Source organism: Homalodisca vitripennis, chromosome 1, assembly GCF_021130785.1.
Source record: "Homalodisca vitripennis isolate AUS2020 chromosome 1, UT_GWSS_2.1, whole genome shotgun sequence".
NCBI classification, from domain to species: Eukaryota; Metazoa; Arthropoda; class Insecta; order Hemiptera; family Cicadellidae; genus Homalodisca; species Homalodisca vitripennis.
Window position 1 is genome coordinate 178,482,181 of NC_060207.1, and position 17,837 is coordinate 178,500,017.

The following is a 17,837-nucleotide window of genomic DNA, read 5'->3' on the forward strand; positions in this document are numbered from 1 at the left end:
CTGGAGCACAGCTGAAGCTAAACTCAACATTTGCACTGGATACACCCTTCCCACCATAGCTACGTTATCAAATATATTATACAACTTAGCTTTCATTAACAACTTTGACTTACTTAATTTTGGATTTCCAAGTGTTTGTTTCCACCTACAACAAATAGTTAATCTTGTTATTTTTTTCAAACATATTTATATACTTAATACTCTCAGTCTCCAAAGATTAGACAGTAAGCATGAACAATCTGTCGTTAATATTTTTGTAGTTTATGGTAAGGATATTATTTTGTTTTATAATTATTGATTTTTTTTTAGAGATAACCATGAGGTTTATTTTATTTATGAAGGGACAGCAAACCTATGAATGGTAGTTATATTAAACAACTGATTTAGAGACAGTTATTACACAACATTGACTTCTGCACTATTCATTTCTCATACTGTATTACGCTGTTTTGATTTTTTTTCTCAGAAACAGAAGGTATTTCTCTAATTTAAAATGGAGATGTTAATATACCGTAAAAGAGAAATTACATCGAACTAGCGTGCATCATTGAGAAAAACTAATGTTTAGCCATGCACACCATTAACATACTCTAATTGATCGACAGACCAATTACAGATATTTGATTGCGGTTACAGAGAAGGTAATTGAAAACTCGTAGTAGACAATTAGTACGTTGACAACAGAAATACTGAATGAGGGAGAGACGTATGGATTTTCAGTAGTACAAATCAATATACTTGTGATTGGATAATTAATTGATATACAATTATTGTAATTTTTTAGCTTTATTGAAGGAAACTCACAAGAAAATGGCTACGTGATAGTGTAATAAATAAAGTTTGTGATAACTAAAAGAATAAATAATAACACAACGCGTTGAAAAAGTAAAGGCAACTTCAATACGTACATAAAATATCAAATTATTTCTTAAGTTTGTGACCATAACTACTTACATAATGCTCTATTTAGAATTGTCATTTGTGTAAGTAACATACTTATTATTATATAGAAAACTAATGGAATTTTATGTCAAAATTATAATGTTTTGATGGGTTTTAACCTAACTCTTTTGTCTAGTACGTTTTCGGCATATACTGTACAAGTCCCTTACATACATACCATATATACTTATTACAGTGCACACAATCACACACTTCATTACCTCAATGATTTTTAAGGTTTATATATATATATATATATATATATATATATATATATATATATATATATATATACTGGAAGTCTGAGCGGTCTAAGGCGTTGGACTTTGGATCTGAGTTAGATATATTGCAGGTTCAACAAATCCTGTCTGTAACCGTTGCACTTTTTATCAGTACCATCGACCTTGGACTGTATCGTATCTCCCCATTATTATTTTTGATAAGAGCCTCACACAGGCCAGTGGCCCATGAGTTCAGTCATAATAAGGCTTTAAATGAGAAATACTTCTCCTAAAAATAAAATACAATAATAATACAATAAAAACATCTAAAACCAGGAAAATAAATTTCATTATCTAATTGAGGGAGTTTCTGTAAAAAAAGTTGAGCTCCCTGTTTAATTTCTTTTAGGATATTTACATTACCATGTTGGACAGAATTTCATCTACAGAATGGCGCAAGGAGATTGCAGAACCTGTCAGAAATGCACCATATTTGCGACTTTTTAGTTCAAAGTTTTTAGAAATTGGGACAAAAGTTTCTGCTTCTGCGTTCCAAATCCGCGTTAGCACCGCATTTTGCAGATATTTCTCTGCAACTTCTTTCGTTGACGATATTAATTATTGGAAATATTTTGCTGCAGACGAAATACTTATGCGCTCTAAGTTTTCTTTGATTATTTTTGACGACACAAGAGACGTAGAGCATTCACAGTCCCATTGGTGAGTGCGGAGGATATTGTGCTTGAGCAGCAGCTTACGTAGTCACTCAAATTTCAGTCAGAGAACTATTCTTTTCGTATTTGTCCTTGATTCGGGTAAATTTTGATGCCACAATACACGCTTTTGTCTCAATAGGTGTATCTGTGTTCTCCCAAGCACATAATAGAAAGGAACACCAATGTCATAAAAGATATCAGATATGTACTTTAAAAAATTCACTTTCACGAACTACTAAGTAGGGAGGGAAGGGAGTAGAGCTGGACACAGCCACATTTCCCACTTCACGTGATTTTTACAAAAATCTTTTCACCTCCTGGCTGGTGGAGGTAGGAGCTGATTACGCAGACCTACTGAGACAAGATAAGACAAGAACAGTGATATTTTCTACAAAATTTCTATGTTACAGGTGGAATTCTCTTATCTTGTAAGAATAATTAAAAATATGGTAAGTTTTCAATTCGTAAATTTAAATAAATTGTAAAATAATATTAAATTAGAATTTAGTTTTATTTATTTTTGTTAACTTTTATTTAGCAACTGGTTCCAAACTTTTCAATGTAATAAAGTAAGAAAAGTATTTTGTGTAATGCTAGTTAAGAGGAGACTTGGCAAGGCAAAACCCGTACATGAATCATAAGTACGGTCTCAAAACGCTCTGGCTAAAGACAAAACCCAAAACCTGCAAACACAAAAATAGCTTTATATAGCTTAATAGTTCAGACATTTATGGATTTATGACACCTGTTTTTCAAAGTTTTTTAATTTGGAACTGCAAATAAATGTGCCCATGGAAAGACACAAAATCCGTTTTCAAAAAATTGCAGCAATTAAAAGATTGCACACACATTTTTCTGAAACCAATTGAGATAATTCAATGGAATTTTAGCCACTTATTCCTTTTATACTGAGCAACAAAATGATTACAATTGCTGCACTCCATTGCTAGAATTAAAGCTACATTTTACATACGGAAATCATAAAAACCTTAGTTGATATCCAAAAATAAAAATTATTTTGTAGTATCGTTTATGACAAAAGTTTGAAATAAAAAATGTTTTGCTGTGCATAAAACTTTTTCGCCAAAAACTCTGGGATAAATTGTAGTACAAAGATGATTATTTTAACACAGACGGGGTAGGCCTTATCAGGCACGTGTGCCATTTGCTATAACCGCTGCTGCTAAGTTTGACTTGATTTCAAACGGCACTTGGTCGATTCATTTAGGTATATGTATTGTAATCGTTGCACAGAAATATCAAATATATATATGATTATGAAGCTCACTTTGGAGAGCATATTGGAAAAATTGTCGGTCCAATAAAGATGATTACTTTTTATTTTTTATTACTGGGACAAAAATAATCTCAACTGTTTGCAGTACTTCACTACGGTTAACTCTCACAACATACATAAATACACATACTAATGTACCTGTATTTCGTTAGTGTATTTGCCACTCATGTTAAATACAGAAACAATTACAAATAGACTTTTCACATTCTCATCTAAAATTCCCTTTTCAGATTTAACAAAAAAAAACTAAAAATACTTTAAAACTATGTCATAACTTGTATAGCCAGAATCAAAATGCATACATAAAAATATTATTATTTTTGATCATTTTGGTTGATGGAACCAAACAGAACTACCACAGATACACACAGTTGACTATTGAAATATCATGGGTTTAAAACAATAATAAACACTCGAAGTCCAATTTTTTGTTGTCGAATATTGTCTAGTATAGGCCTATGTAAGAATTTTAATTACAAATAGCAATTTGTTTAGTTTCTCTGATCTGTGTTCCCCTTAGCTCTGCATTAATATTTTTATATGGACCTTAAGATACACGTGCAATATCTGTGAGAGCCTCATCTTAAATGCTGAGGGTTTTGACTGTTCCCATAAATAGATTAAAGATTTAGAATAATTAATAAGTCACGTATTTGTTAATAACAGTGGAAAACTACGAGTATTAGTATTTAATTATAACAAGAGTTAGTAAATGTTGGCCTTGGTATCAGTGGACGGTTCCTGTGGTGTTTCGGACGCCAAACACTTTGTCGTACAAGTGCTGGTGGATGTGGCGGTGGATCTCCTCCGTGGTCAGCTTGAACAAGGGCTTCATCTCCTTCAGCACTATGGGGTACCTTGCTTGCATGTGTGTGTAGACCTCCAGCATTCTGTAAGCGGACAAACCTTAAATTGCAGTTTAAGAATACAGTCTAGCATTTCACTCTGATTTAGAAGTATAAGGACTGAAATTTTTTACATTGTGCCAAGAAAAAAAATCACCATGTCATATGCTATTCATTTTACAAATGCATGGGTAAAGGAATTGGTTTGCATTTCAAACACGAATGACTGGGATTCTGACATTTAAAACTCAGTTTTCTGTAATTTCGACCATAATTTTAACAACATACTGTAAATCCCAAATAGCTTTTTTGCCAATGGCGCAGTGTAACGGGTACAGAGGTTCTTGCTTGATAACTGAATCAAGCAACGTCGAGCGTGGCTACTGCTTGGATGGGTGACCGCTGAGCGATACTGTCCTTGCAAGCAGCCCGCCTGCCCGGCCGTTGGTGGTGATTCGAAAGTCACCCTTAAGCCGTTGGTCCCTAGGTTAAGTGTTAGAGAGGGCTTTTTAGCCCTAACTTCACCTGGTAAAATAGGGAACCATTTACATTTTTTTTTTTTTAATTTTTTAATTGATTAAATATGAAATCAAGTTAATTAATTATTTAGTAAATAAACCACAAACAAGTACAGAACATATTTAAAATGTATCAAGGAAGCATGATGATGAAGCGTCGCCAGAACACATAGTGTACAATCTGTGTGTGCAGTAATTACAAACAGCACTACTCGCCGGTCCACCATGGACTGATTTGTAATTTGAACGTTTTAGTTTATGCATGATACTGTGCGATAGGTGGTGCTGTTCGTGGAAGTAAATGTCTCTTGTGTGAATGTAATTACAAACAGCACTACTCGCCGGTCCACCATGGTCTCATTTTTAATTTGACCGTTTTAGTTTATGCATGATACTGTTCGATAGGTGGTGCTGTTCGTGGAAGTAAATGTCTCTTGTGTGAATGTAATTACAAACAGCACTACTCGCCGGTCCTCCATGGTCTGATTTTTAATTTGACCGTTTTAGTTTATGCATGATACTGTTCGATAGGTGGTGCTGTTCGTGGAAGTAAATGTCTCTTGTGTGAATGTAATTACAAACAGCACTACTCGCCGGTCCTCCATGGTCTCATTTTTAATTTGACCGTTTTAGTTTATGCATGATACTGTTCGATAGGTGGTGCTGTTCGTGGAAGTAAATGTCTCTTGTGTGAATGTAATTACAAACAGCACTACTCGCCGGTCCACCATGGACTGATTTTTAATTTGAACGTTTTAGTTTATGCATGATACTGTTCGATAGGTGGTGCTGTTCGTGGAAGTAAATGTCTCTTGTGTGAATGTAATTACAAACAGCACTACTCGCCGGTCCTCCATGGTCTCATTTTTAATTTGACCGTTTTAGTTTATGCATGATACTGTTCGATAGGTGGTGCTGTTCGTGGAAGTAAATGTCTCTTGTGTGAATGTAATTACAAACAGCACTACTCGCCGGTCCTCCATGGTCTGATTTTTAATTTGACCGTTTTAGTTTATGCATGATACTGTTCGATAGGTGGTGCTGTTCGTGGAAGTAAATGTCTCTTGTGTGAATGTAATTACAAACAGCACTACTCACACGTGGAAGTAAATGTCTCTTGTGTGAATGTAATTACACTACTACAGCACTACTCGCCGGTCCACCGTGGTCTAATTTTTAATTTGACCGTTTTAGTTTATGCATGATACTGTTCGATAGGTGGTGCTGTTCGTGGAAGTAAATATCTCTTGTGTGAATGTAATTACAAACAGTACTACTCGCCGGTCCACCATGGTCTGATTTGTAATTTGACCGTTTTATTTTATGCATGATACTGTTCGATAGGTGGTGCTGTTCGTGGAAGTAAATGTCTCTTGTGTGAATGTAATTTGTTCTAGCGGCAAACGATGTGGTTTGTCTGTCTTCTGATTTGGAAAACATCCTACTGAGGAAAGTCTTTGATCATGTAGATCTATCAGAGAATATTTTTTCTAATGTTAAAACATTTTGTCACTTGATGTGGTTGCTAACTATATGTAACTGTATAGTGACAGATTCAGATTAATGAAATTCAAATTATAAATATATTATGGAAAAGTATTACACATGTTATATTGAATGAACTCTAACAATAACAAAACTATGGATAATTATATCTCAATGAAATGAAGTGAAGACAATTAGGAGGTTCGAATTGATTAAGCCTGAAAAGATGTTGCACAGTAGCACTATCTAAAATTGTGGCACAGAACTAGCATTACCGCACAACATGTTTGCCACAATGTCCTCATATCAATGCAAAATATACTTTTTTTAAGTCAAAATAAAGTGCTAGTGAGCTCAAAACTCTTTTAATGAAACGTGTAGGGTTTATATCTAAAATATCACCCAATCTCCTCACCCATCTTGACAAAAATCTATATTATTTATTTTTGTTAGGAAAATGCAAAGATTATTTCAAATTAAATGCATTTTTATGAAATCTGATATGCACAAACAGTTCAAATAAATTAAGGAATTATAAATTTACATTTTATAAATATACACAACTTGAAAATTTAGAAAAACACTATATAACCATGAATGGAGGAGCTACATAATTATAATCTTATATCCCTGTAAAAGAATTTTTCTCGCCGCAGTCGAAATAAACTTGGATCTCTCCGTGTGTGGTTATCATCTATAAATATCAACATCATCTAATACAGAAATAAAAATAGTGTTTCAAAATTCATTATTTTTAGATACTACTTACAAGTATAAACTATCATTTCGTAATGTTTCAAATGATGGACTTTCTACGTTTTTAAAAGTGTAGTATTAATATCATAACCAACTGAGCCACTATGAGTCGTTTGAGTCCTCAATCTTATATAAGTTAACCTTCAAAACTAATAACGTACCTCCCTTATTATACTTCTAAATGACAGCCACACACGGTATCTAGGCTACTTTTCCTCCTTCTGGGACGAAACTGTTATTTTGTGGACGGAGCTATTGGCTCGTATTGGTGCGATATTAAATGTGGTCCACACCTTTTAACTTTCTAGGTGGCTATGATATATTAAAAAAATATGAGATAAAACACTTTTTAGAACAAATATTGTTGTAAAAGCTTGAGATTTTTTTCAACATCATGTTGTTTTTGCTCTACAAAAGATGAGAAGTTCGAAAGTTTTTTTCCAAACATTTGAACAGCCAAAACCTGAAACTTAAAGAGATATTGAAAAAAGTGTAGGAGTAAAATTTGTTTGAAACTGCAACGTTTCTGAAGAGAACGTTTAGAATTTTATGTCTGCATTGTGCAATAGTTGATTTAAGAGTGTTACTGAAATGGAAACGACTGCTCTCGTAACAATTTTATTTCTTGTGCCGGTTAATGAACTTTTACAAAGGCAAGTGTGCCTATTATAAGTTTGAATCGCTGAGAAATTACGACTGTTATAAGGAAGGCCATATAATTAATGACTACTGTTTTCAGAAATAGCTTCAGTATATCAGAATAAAAAATGCTATGTCAAAGAGATGCATGAAAATTGAGTTCTATATGTTTTATGATAAGGTATTGTTTTGTAGAAACGTTTTAACTACAATACTGAATTATGCTACTATCTATCTATATTATTAGTATCCTTAAGTACAACGTGGGAGTCCATCACACCACGTAACAGGATTTTCTGAGGTTCAATTCAAAATCTCAAGTTTATAGCTCATCTAATTATTGATAGATAGAACGACATCGTACAGCAAAGGAATTGTTACGTCTCTCAGCAAACTGTGGGGAACTTCAATAAAAGAAAAAATGTGTCAGCCAACTAAATAATAGGCTTCAACGACGTACAGCCAAATTACATGGTTGGACATGTAACATCATAAAACTAAATCTTGTCTATGTAGAAATTACGTTTCATGCAAAATTTGAAGCCTACAGATGAAGATTATTCAAAAATCTTGTTACATGATGTTCACATTTTTAATTCAATTGTGTTTCATATCAGTGTTAAAATAATAAAAGTTCTTGTGAGCTAGGGAGTTTACCGCAATGGAAGATTGCTCTGGTGTGAAATCTTGTCACGTACTTTTAACATTGACTTTTCACTCTATTATTTTTCTTTTGACTCTATGAATAAAAATGTCACATTTTAAAATCTCAAATGATTATAGGATGTAGTAATCAGTGTTTGAATAATAAAAGTATACACTCTAAATCCAAGGTTAATTAGACTACTTGTGTTAAAACACCACATGTTAAAAACTCTTATCAGTGCACTGAGTTTGTTTACTCTATTGTTTTCTCGCTACCATCGTGGTTACTCATAAGATCAATGTAAAAATGTTCCATTGAGCTAAATCCCATAGAGTGACATGCACCATCATCAAACTCAGTATTCCTCATATAGAAATCTTCATTTATAAATCCTCATTTCTTCATGCACAATTTCAAGTCTGCAGGTCAGTTCGTTTTCGAGATGCCGTGCGGACATACAGACAGACAGAAATGAAAGTTTTCCTGGCCCACGAGCGAGACTTCGCTAATACTCAATCAATAAACGTGAAATAAATTACATAACATTAATTACAGTTTCACAATGGTAAGGATTTTAAAATTTCAGTATAAAATAATATAATTTATGAATTTTTACTGAATTTGCAATAAAAGTTGGTCGGAACTGCTCAACGTCCTAGAATAAGTCTCATTTTTGTATATGTTGCGTTAGCCGAGATATCTTGAGACTTGAAACCGTATACTAGTAGAGGCTAGCTAACAATCTTATCCGATACACGAGTAAGCAATATTTCCGTTGCAATATTTACAAGTTTACTTTGTATTGGTTGGAATTTTAAAGCAGTTATATTCTTTATAACCTCTCGTTATTGTGCATAAACCCATACATATAAAGGCCTATTTAATGAGTGTGCTTGCAGAATTCTATCATATCTACATAATACATTATGCATATAATATGCTGTACTGTAAGCTGTATACATTCAACCGCCATAAACTTATCTATAGATTGTCCAGTGGTTGAGAGAGTACCATTACCAGTAGTCATATTCTACTCATATTTATTATGGACAAGATGCAGCGACGAAACACTTGATGAGTGCAAAAAGGTTGATTAGTGCAAACGTTTTAGCGGAGTACTGAAATACCTAGCAGGGCCTAGATTTGAATATCAACTAAAATATTATTCCTGACAATTTCATTTTAAGGATGACAAATTGGAAAACTAATTAAAATTCATTCAATGTAAACTGTCCTATGATCATTGTTAAATAATTTGGGGACTCGGTTTTACAGCCCGATATTCATTCTCCAAAACTGAACAGTTTGAAGAAAACTAGATTGAACCAGCCAATTTTTAATGTACAGCCTAAAGAGTGGATATATAGTTACCAGTGAAGTGAATGTATTCTCAATTACGACAAGACTAGCGATATAGGTTCTCTAGTAAACCCACTGTATTTCCATTATTGTACGCAGTTAGCCTGCCGGGTTAATGTTACAAGGCAATACAGTACATTCCTTTTCAGTTACAAAATACTATCTTTAAATAATTTTTGGCATTACATTATGAATTAAAATATTTGTCCTTCTTATCTACAGTATATTTCATTATTATATATTTTATTTTTCTCATAATAAATCGACAAAAATTTGATATAAAGTAATAAATGTTAAATTTAAGGATGAAATTATAAACAAATTACTTCATTACTTGCTAAATGTGACAGATCTTAATCTTACTTGAGAAAAGATCTTTCATAAAAATAGATGAATCGTAAATGAAAAGGGTATCTATTTAAATAGATAAAATGGGTTTCAATTAATTTACTGCAATTACAATTATAGTGGCTCTATAATATTGTACTAATGTTTCTAAAAGTATATAGGGTAGATAATCAGCAATTCATGGAAAATGTCTAACTTTTGATGTATGTATTGTAGTTGTCCTCCAATTTCACGGCTGCCATAAGCTTAAAATAGTCTGTGCGACGAAGAAAGCTGTCAATTTTTACAGACTACTTAATTTTAACACTTATCGACAGTAAATTTTAACAATATTTATGTGCCCTAACACTTTATCTACATTACAAACCATTAACAAGACAAAACAACTAGACTTTGAAGGTCGATTTCGGCTACCGAAATTTGGCACATGCTAATACATACTAATATATTGTACAGGACAAAACTAATACATTGTACACTGGTTCCGGCTCTATACATAGGTTGAGTTGGTAAATTAATAGCTGTTTAAAATACTATCTTAAAAAAATTTTAAATCGGCATTAATAATTTAAATATTCGTCAGAAAGCAAAGTGATATTTAGGTACTGGACGTAAATTTCTAAAAACGCCTGATTCAGCCATACATTCAAGAACTTGGAAAGGAAACAAAAACAATTAATATGTTATAAAATAACAGTGTTCCGTAACAAGCTAGTCTTTTAACTAGTGGCTTTTTACGCCAATTAATTTAGTAAGTATGTTAAACAACGGTGAGACCTTTAAACAGATTGTAGAAGATCTATTTTAATTTAACTATCAACATGACATTAATTTTTATTACAGTTAATAAATCTAAGTTAACTAGAACAAATACGATGTAAAAAGCCAAATGGCAGTATCAAGAAATACTAGGAAGCTTAAATTCGTCCATTAACTTAAGCTTCTACGACCAAGTAAAATAAATTTAAATTCAGTGAAGTGATTACAACAGTGAGTGTAATAATAATGAATAATAAAGTTTTCACATTACTGCAGAATATGTCTACCAACACATGCTACCATGCAGACTCATTTTTCAGCAGGAAAATGAAAAATTCGCTCAGTTCTTACAATAAATTCGCAGTAAGTTACAGCAATGATGAAAGTTAGGGCAATCTATTGTTTTTTATGTGGTTCATTATTTGTGAGAAAAAGTTTGATCTGTTCCTTGTTAAGCTTTAGTTTGTTAACATTTAAATTCTGAAAGAAATATTTCCGCATCATTTATTTTGGTGGATTTCTTTTAAATTACGACATTGACTTATGTTGCCTATGAAAATTAAAAGTTTTCATTAGACTATACATAAACCGATTGAAACTTACCTGGGTTTCCAAGTCAGTGGACTCTTGGTAGTGACATGATGGTAGATCATTTTGTTGGGAAAATCCAGGTAGAAAATGATATCCGGCTTGAGAAGATCGTCCGGAAATGCGAAGATGTCCGAGTGTATGGGAGGCAACTCGCCAGGAGGGTACACATGTGTGAGTGTGAACGCCAGCTGCTCCGACCAGTACCTTCACATGTTACTTAATATTATGGATTTATCATCTCGACTGATCTGTTCAGCAGCTTTGATGTTTTTCAGCTGGGGAAAAACAATATTTACTCGACCTTTATCTAAAGCATTAGTTTTATCCCTAAACATTGTATGATATTTTTGTTGCTTTGATGTTGTACTGTAAAGCACTGGTATATTAATCTCTTTATTTATTTGTGTTTATATTTTTCAGAATGGCATATCACAATTCTAAACCATATTATTTGCTTACTGCAAAAGATCCTTCACCCCCTCCTTCCAAAAAGGAAAATGTACCAAGTTCTTCATTAAACTACAAAGTTAGTCATTTGATGTAGCATTTCTGTTTAATTGGATACATAAAGTTTGTGATCACTAACTCAATGCATTCCGACTATTTCAGACAAAATACAATAAACTACAAAATTGGAGTTTATATCGCACTTTTAATGAGTTTTAAATTACAATATAATTTGCAAATAACACGGTTTTATAGAAGACAAATTCAAATACTTCCTTACTAATTTAAACAAACTCTGGTTGTCTGAAAAGTTCCGTTCCTTAACTTTCGGCCCGTTGAGAGTTTTGAATTCTTCTTTAATAATATGTATTTTTTCTTATCAGTACCTTTAATTTGGAGTACTACTACATGAATCATCCATTCCAAGTGTTTTACTTGTTTCCACCCAAATCTTAGTAGTAGTTTTGAAATTTATAGTGATGCTATAAATGTACCCAAAGTTTTTTGTGTTATTGGCTTATCAAAATCTAAAATTGTGACTAACTTATTGATAGTATATAGTATTGATAGTAAAAGTAATCCCAAGGACACAATTATTTCTAATAAATAATTAGGTAAATATATATATATATATATATACTCGTCGTACTGAGCTTAAGTAGATTACCATTACTACTATATATAGATATATATACTTTACCTAATTAAAAGTAAAAGAAGGGCTCTGTGGTGTAATGGTAGCACATTCACCCGGCAAGTGAGAGATCCGAGTTGGAGTCCCGGCGGAGCAAGTACTTTTTGTGATTCAATGTTTATTGAAATTAAATTTTTATATATATATATATATAATATATATATATATATATATAATGTAATATTGTCTGTGCTTATCAATCAGTTCAATTAAAACAATATTTTATTTACGTAGGAATGTATATATAATGCGTAGGAATGACTGCAGGCGCACACTAGGAAAGAAATTAATTAATTCAATACATATTTATTCAGGTAATGATTGTGTAGTAGCCTCCAATTACTATATCATTAGATGGACGAAACAGTTTCATACGTCTTTGTTGTAAATTGTTAATTACCTTATTTAGTAATTAACTGATTTTTCAACGAGTGCTATGCTAGTTTGGTACAAACAATTTAAATTATTTTAAAACTCCCGTTGTTAACAATATTTTACAATGTGTTTTTTTTTATAAGTACAATTTGTTAACATACAATGTTTGAATACGATATATATATATTGGTTGGTTATGAAATGGTTTTACTCATTCCAGGAGATCCTTTAAAAAAAAAATGTAATTCAAGCAATATACGAGTATATATGTCTGTCTATGATAAGGTGACATGCAGTTCTTACTGAGATTAAGTAGATTACCATTACTACTTTTCTAAAGGCGGACGTTCCAGCATTTGGAAAGTCCTAGCGAAATTTTAATAAGTGCTATAATTGCGGCTGAGGAAGTATTTTATGGGACTTTTATAAGTAAGTAAATAGAAAATATTGTTTTTATTGTTTCTTTTTTTACAATTTTTCTGGAAATGTAGTGGTTTTGAGATAGCTATGGTGGCACTAATAAGACTGCTATCATGCATATTGTTATTGTTGTAAAACGAAATAAATAAAGATAGAAGAATTTTTTCTTTGATAATATATGCTTGGACTAAATCGTTAGTCTATTACATTGAATATACGATGCATAAGAAAATAATTAGCTGCATCATGAACATACCCATTTATGACGATCGGCCTGTTGAGCTGTGATTTGGCGTAGCGAGAGCCAGCGTAGTTCGAAAGTAGATAATACGCCCTTCGTAGGTTTGATCCCTTGGGCAGGAGCTTGTGATACTTGTGGATACAAGGTGCGGGGTGGTTCACATACCGGGCGTTCATTAGCTGGGACAGTCCCATCACCACAACATCCCGGCCTACAGGAGGGAAAAGGTTGTCAGTAACTCAGCAAAATATCGATGAAAATAAATCCATAAGCTCAATTACGTCTTTAAATGTAATCTGTCCCAGTTACTTGAAATTCCGTGTTATAAACCCTGTATTAATGTTCAGATCAATAAAAAACTACTTTGGTTTAACCTAGAATAACGTAAAAAAACTTATTAATCACAAATATTAATGTAGATTAACTTATCTCAGTCACATTAGTTAACATTATCTTTTTATTACTTATAGTACAGTCCGTTCGATACATGTAGAACTTCAATAAATAAAAAAATACTCAATGTTTATTTATAAGTAGGGAACTCTAACATCCTGTATTACAAAGTTGTTATGATAGTAATAATATGAAGTTACTATAGATTGTAATAGTCAGACACCAAAATTGGAATTTTTTCAAATTTAAGGTGCAATAAAAGTAGGGTATCCCGAAGGAACACAGGCCCGTGCGAACGACTCGACCCTCGTAATGGTGTCGTTACGTGACAATAATTTTATGGCAGGCGGCTTCAACTCTGTCTCTCTAACCACTGGGTAGAGAACATACAGGGTGATTCTAAAATAGGGTACGGCACCTCGGAAAATAATTAAACATGTTAAAATAAAGAAAACAGTTTCTGTAAATGCATATCGTAAAATGTCTAGTTTTGTGTCTATATGCATGTTTGAATTTGTTATGTTATAGTGTCTGAGGGACTTTTAAAGCTATTTAGTTAAATTGTGAACTTTTCTGTATATTTCTAGATCTATCACTGAAACATATGTATTTATTTTCTCAACAAAAGAAACCTGTTGGCCTGTTAAACACTTCAATGTTACATTCCACAAAAATTTCACTTTGTATAAAATATTGATACAAATTATTTTATGCTAGAATCAAGTGTATGTTTATTCACAATCGCTTTCAAAATAAAAAGTTTGTTTTTCTATAACTGGTTCAATACGAAATTATCAATAAGCAAACTTAAATAAGTTAATAGTGAAAATCATTATACATACTCTAATTTCTTTATTTAAACTTATTAAACCATGGCACGAAGTTTGACAGTTTATTTTAGTAGATTATTAACTTAAATCACACATCACAATTCTTTTTTAACAAACAAAAAAGTGTTGGTTTTATTTTTAAAATAGTAAATATTACTGTTGTTTTAAATTGTTTATACAGAATGATTTGTTGTGAAATAATTTAACACCCAAATTTTTAACAGGCCGCCATTTTGAACTTTGAGAAATTGAACTTTATTTTTTTTGACATTGGTTGACATTTTCCGCATGTAAACTTTATTGTTTAATAAAGGCTTGAAAAAACGCTATTACAAAAACAAGACAAACAGACAGATAGATAACCAAGCATTTTGGAACACGCATTTACAAAAATATTGTTCTTAATGTTAGTGTGTTTATTTTCCAAATATTAGTACCCCATTTTGACCTGTATGGTAACAAAGGAAAACGTCTAAATAAGAACCGTGTTTCTATCTATTGGAACACATTTAAATTAAACAAAATAACATAATTAACGTAGAGATGCATTCCTGATACTGGGTTAGCGTGGAATCCATCGCAAATTCCAAACATTCTTGTTCCTCTGATTCTCTCTTCTCACTCAACGCAAAATTTCGTAGTATGTTGTACGTAGTCTATACGGGATTTTAACGGCATTACAGTACATGACTGCAGTAATGGAAAAATACTTCGGCCTGCCAGTTTTCCATATTATGGACTAGTGGTGGACACCTTAAGAGGATCAAAGTTGGAAGTTGAGTCAAACTGGAACGGAACCAATTCATTTTCCAACACTTAAAATTGCCCAAGATGATGATCATTTGAGAGTTTATCGCAAGCACCAAATCTAATGAGAAGCTCTTGATCACAGAATTGTGCAAATCACTCTAAACATTATTGTTGTCATTTTGCAGTTAATTTGTAGAATATGACTTATTTTGATACTCGGACTCTCAGTGTACTTTATGCCCATATCTCACCCATTGCAAAAGAAAGAAAAGAAATAAAGAAACTTTATTTCTCCAAAATAAGTTACCACATTTACACCAGCATTACCAACAATAATGTTAACAATATATTACTACATAATATTAAACATAAGTAAACACTATTGAGAGTCTCGGATGCACGGGCTTGACCTGATACTTGATACTACATACTCGTACTATTTTCACTTATGTCGTTATCTGCTACAGTTTTTAACCTATCCATACACATCCATCCCGTACACACTCACACACATATTTCATGATAGATTAAGAGTTAAAACATATTTAGAAGAAACAAAGAAAACCTCCAAGGCATCGCCTGTTTGGAGATATATTTATTGTAAGTTTCTGAATAAAAACTGCTTTTCAAACTGTACATAATTAAATACAGAAAGGGATTTATATAAATGCAATGTTTAATGTTTGGTTATTCTACTTATATCTTACTCTTGCTTAACATCATATTTTAACACCGTTTCCAACTCAAAATGTAAACGTACGCTTTCTAAATTGTTGTTCCTTAGGTGTTTGTGCAATTTATGCCATTATCACAGAAATAATCTGAAATGAATATGGCCATGTCATATACATAAGAATTTAAAACCTTACTTTTTTCTGAGCTTGATTTGTATATTTTAACTAGCAGTTACCCGCGGATTCGCTCACAATATCTTGTAGAATACTAGGGAAAACGTCATAACAAATATTCCTAAGATTAATAATGGTCACTGAAATACATTCCAGTCTTACGTCAGTTAAAAGGTATACTTCAGATTATTGTAATCTAATTACAGTTAATTTTATTTACAATAGTCATTGTAGTACTATACTAATTAGAGTTACTACTAATAGTTACCTTCTAATTAGATCGTACTAGTTTGTATTGCCGTATTTTGCAGTTCAAAAATATGCCACTCTTGCATTTTCCTTATGTGTTAGGACATAGGCATTTTGTTTAGAACGACCAGGTCAAACTGCTGGTAACAGCTATAATAATAGCTACAACAAGCTTGTAGACGGAGTAATATCTTACTTGATTTATGGTTCCCTTCAATGACAATAACTGGCTTGCGGGGGTGGCCTTGTAGCCTTCTCGTGTAGTCCGGAAATTGGCATTTTGTTAGAAACGTGTCTAGGACTTCATGTGCAAGAGGATTCTGAAGGCAAACAATTATGTAATATTATTTGATTATTAGAAAACCGAGTTCTACAACATAAATTATATAAAAATAAAAGAAATTATTAATTTATCATGGTCATAAAAAGTAAAAATTAATAATTAGTAAGTCGTACTTTAGTGAATGTATATAGTGATGATCTATGAAATAATAATATCCATGTCACTCAAGGGCTAAAGAGCTATCAAATTGTTGGGATACCCTAAAATGATGGCCTAAAATAAAGACAGTAGCCTAAATAAATCCAGACTGGTATATAAAAATTGAAAATATTGCGTTTAAATCGCTATTTGATATAAATACCATTACCAAGAAAAGTACTTACAGATTCGTTTCTGAAAAAAGAGATTAACTCATCTAAATTCTTGAAAATATTTAACTCTCTGGAGGCTTGTTCTTCTTTGTATTCTGAAAAACAGAAAGTTTTATTTGTAAAACAAACTAAATTGGGTTGTAAATAATACGATGCATGCTTGATAGTTTAAGTTTCCTATATTAGGCCTAGAAGCAAACAATTCAAAATATTGTATTTTAATCCTAAACATACGGTTGAATTTTTATTTTTGAAAGGTGGAAACATAGATTATCCAGGAAGTCTTGATTTCTCAATGAGATTAGCAATTAATTTTAGAAGCAGTGAATAGATTTTGCAGGCGTTGCTCTAGATATTACTAGGTATAGATTTTGGATTGCGCTAATCACATTATTTACATCAGAATACTTTTGTATTTAAGTTAGTGTGGGTTTGAAATGAATTGCAACAAAAGTCCCTAAAGTCGTTTTTTGATATTATAATCTCAGTCAGAGGTTACATTCTCAAGACAGCTCTCATTGAGAACAAAATACTTTCAAGCTTGATTGTTCAGTTCTCAGTTGATTTCATACTTTGTAAATGTTCAAATGAAAATGGCTCTAACGATATCAATATTTAAACATTTAAGTTTTGAGTTAAGTTAAGTTTAAGTTTTTGACAATAAAACTCTTACCTCCATAGATATCTTGAGCAGTAATCGAACATAACGCCAAGATTGAGATGGCGAGGACGAGAGCTAGACTCATATTAAGCTCATTGTTGATAGCCACGTTTGTTATCAGATGTTGCGATAAGATAAGCGCTTATAATAGAT

General features: G+C 32.2%; 1 protein-coding gene across 1 annotated transcript; it reads right to left on the reverse strand.

The window, feature by feature from the left end:
• Positions 1-1,188: 1,188 nt before the first annotated feature.
• Positions 1,189-17,819, reverse strand: LOC124352776. Its single transcript, XM_046802441.1, has 6 exons — positions 17,697-17,819; positions 17,036-17,118; positions 16,566-16,689; positions 13,315-13,510; positions 11,135-11,326; positions 1,189-4,066 (listed from the first exon to the last, which is right to left on the reverse strand). The coding sequence occupies exons 1-6, from the start codon at positions 17,767-17,769 to the stop codon at positions 3,904-3,906; spliced, it is 831 nt and encodes a 276-aa protein (XP_046658397.1). The 5' UTR covers positions 17,770-17,819; the 3' UTR covers positions 1,189-3,903.
• Positions 17,820-17,837: the final 18 nt, after the last annotated feature.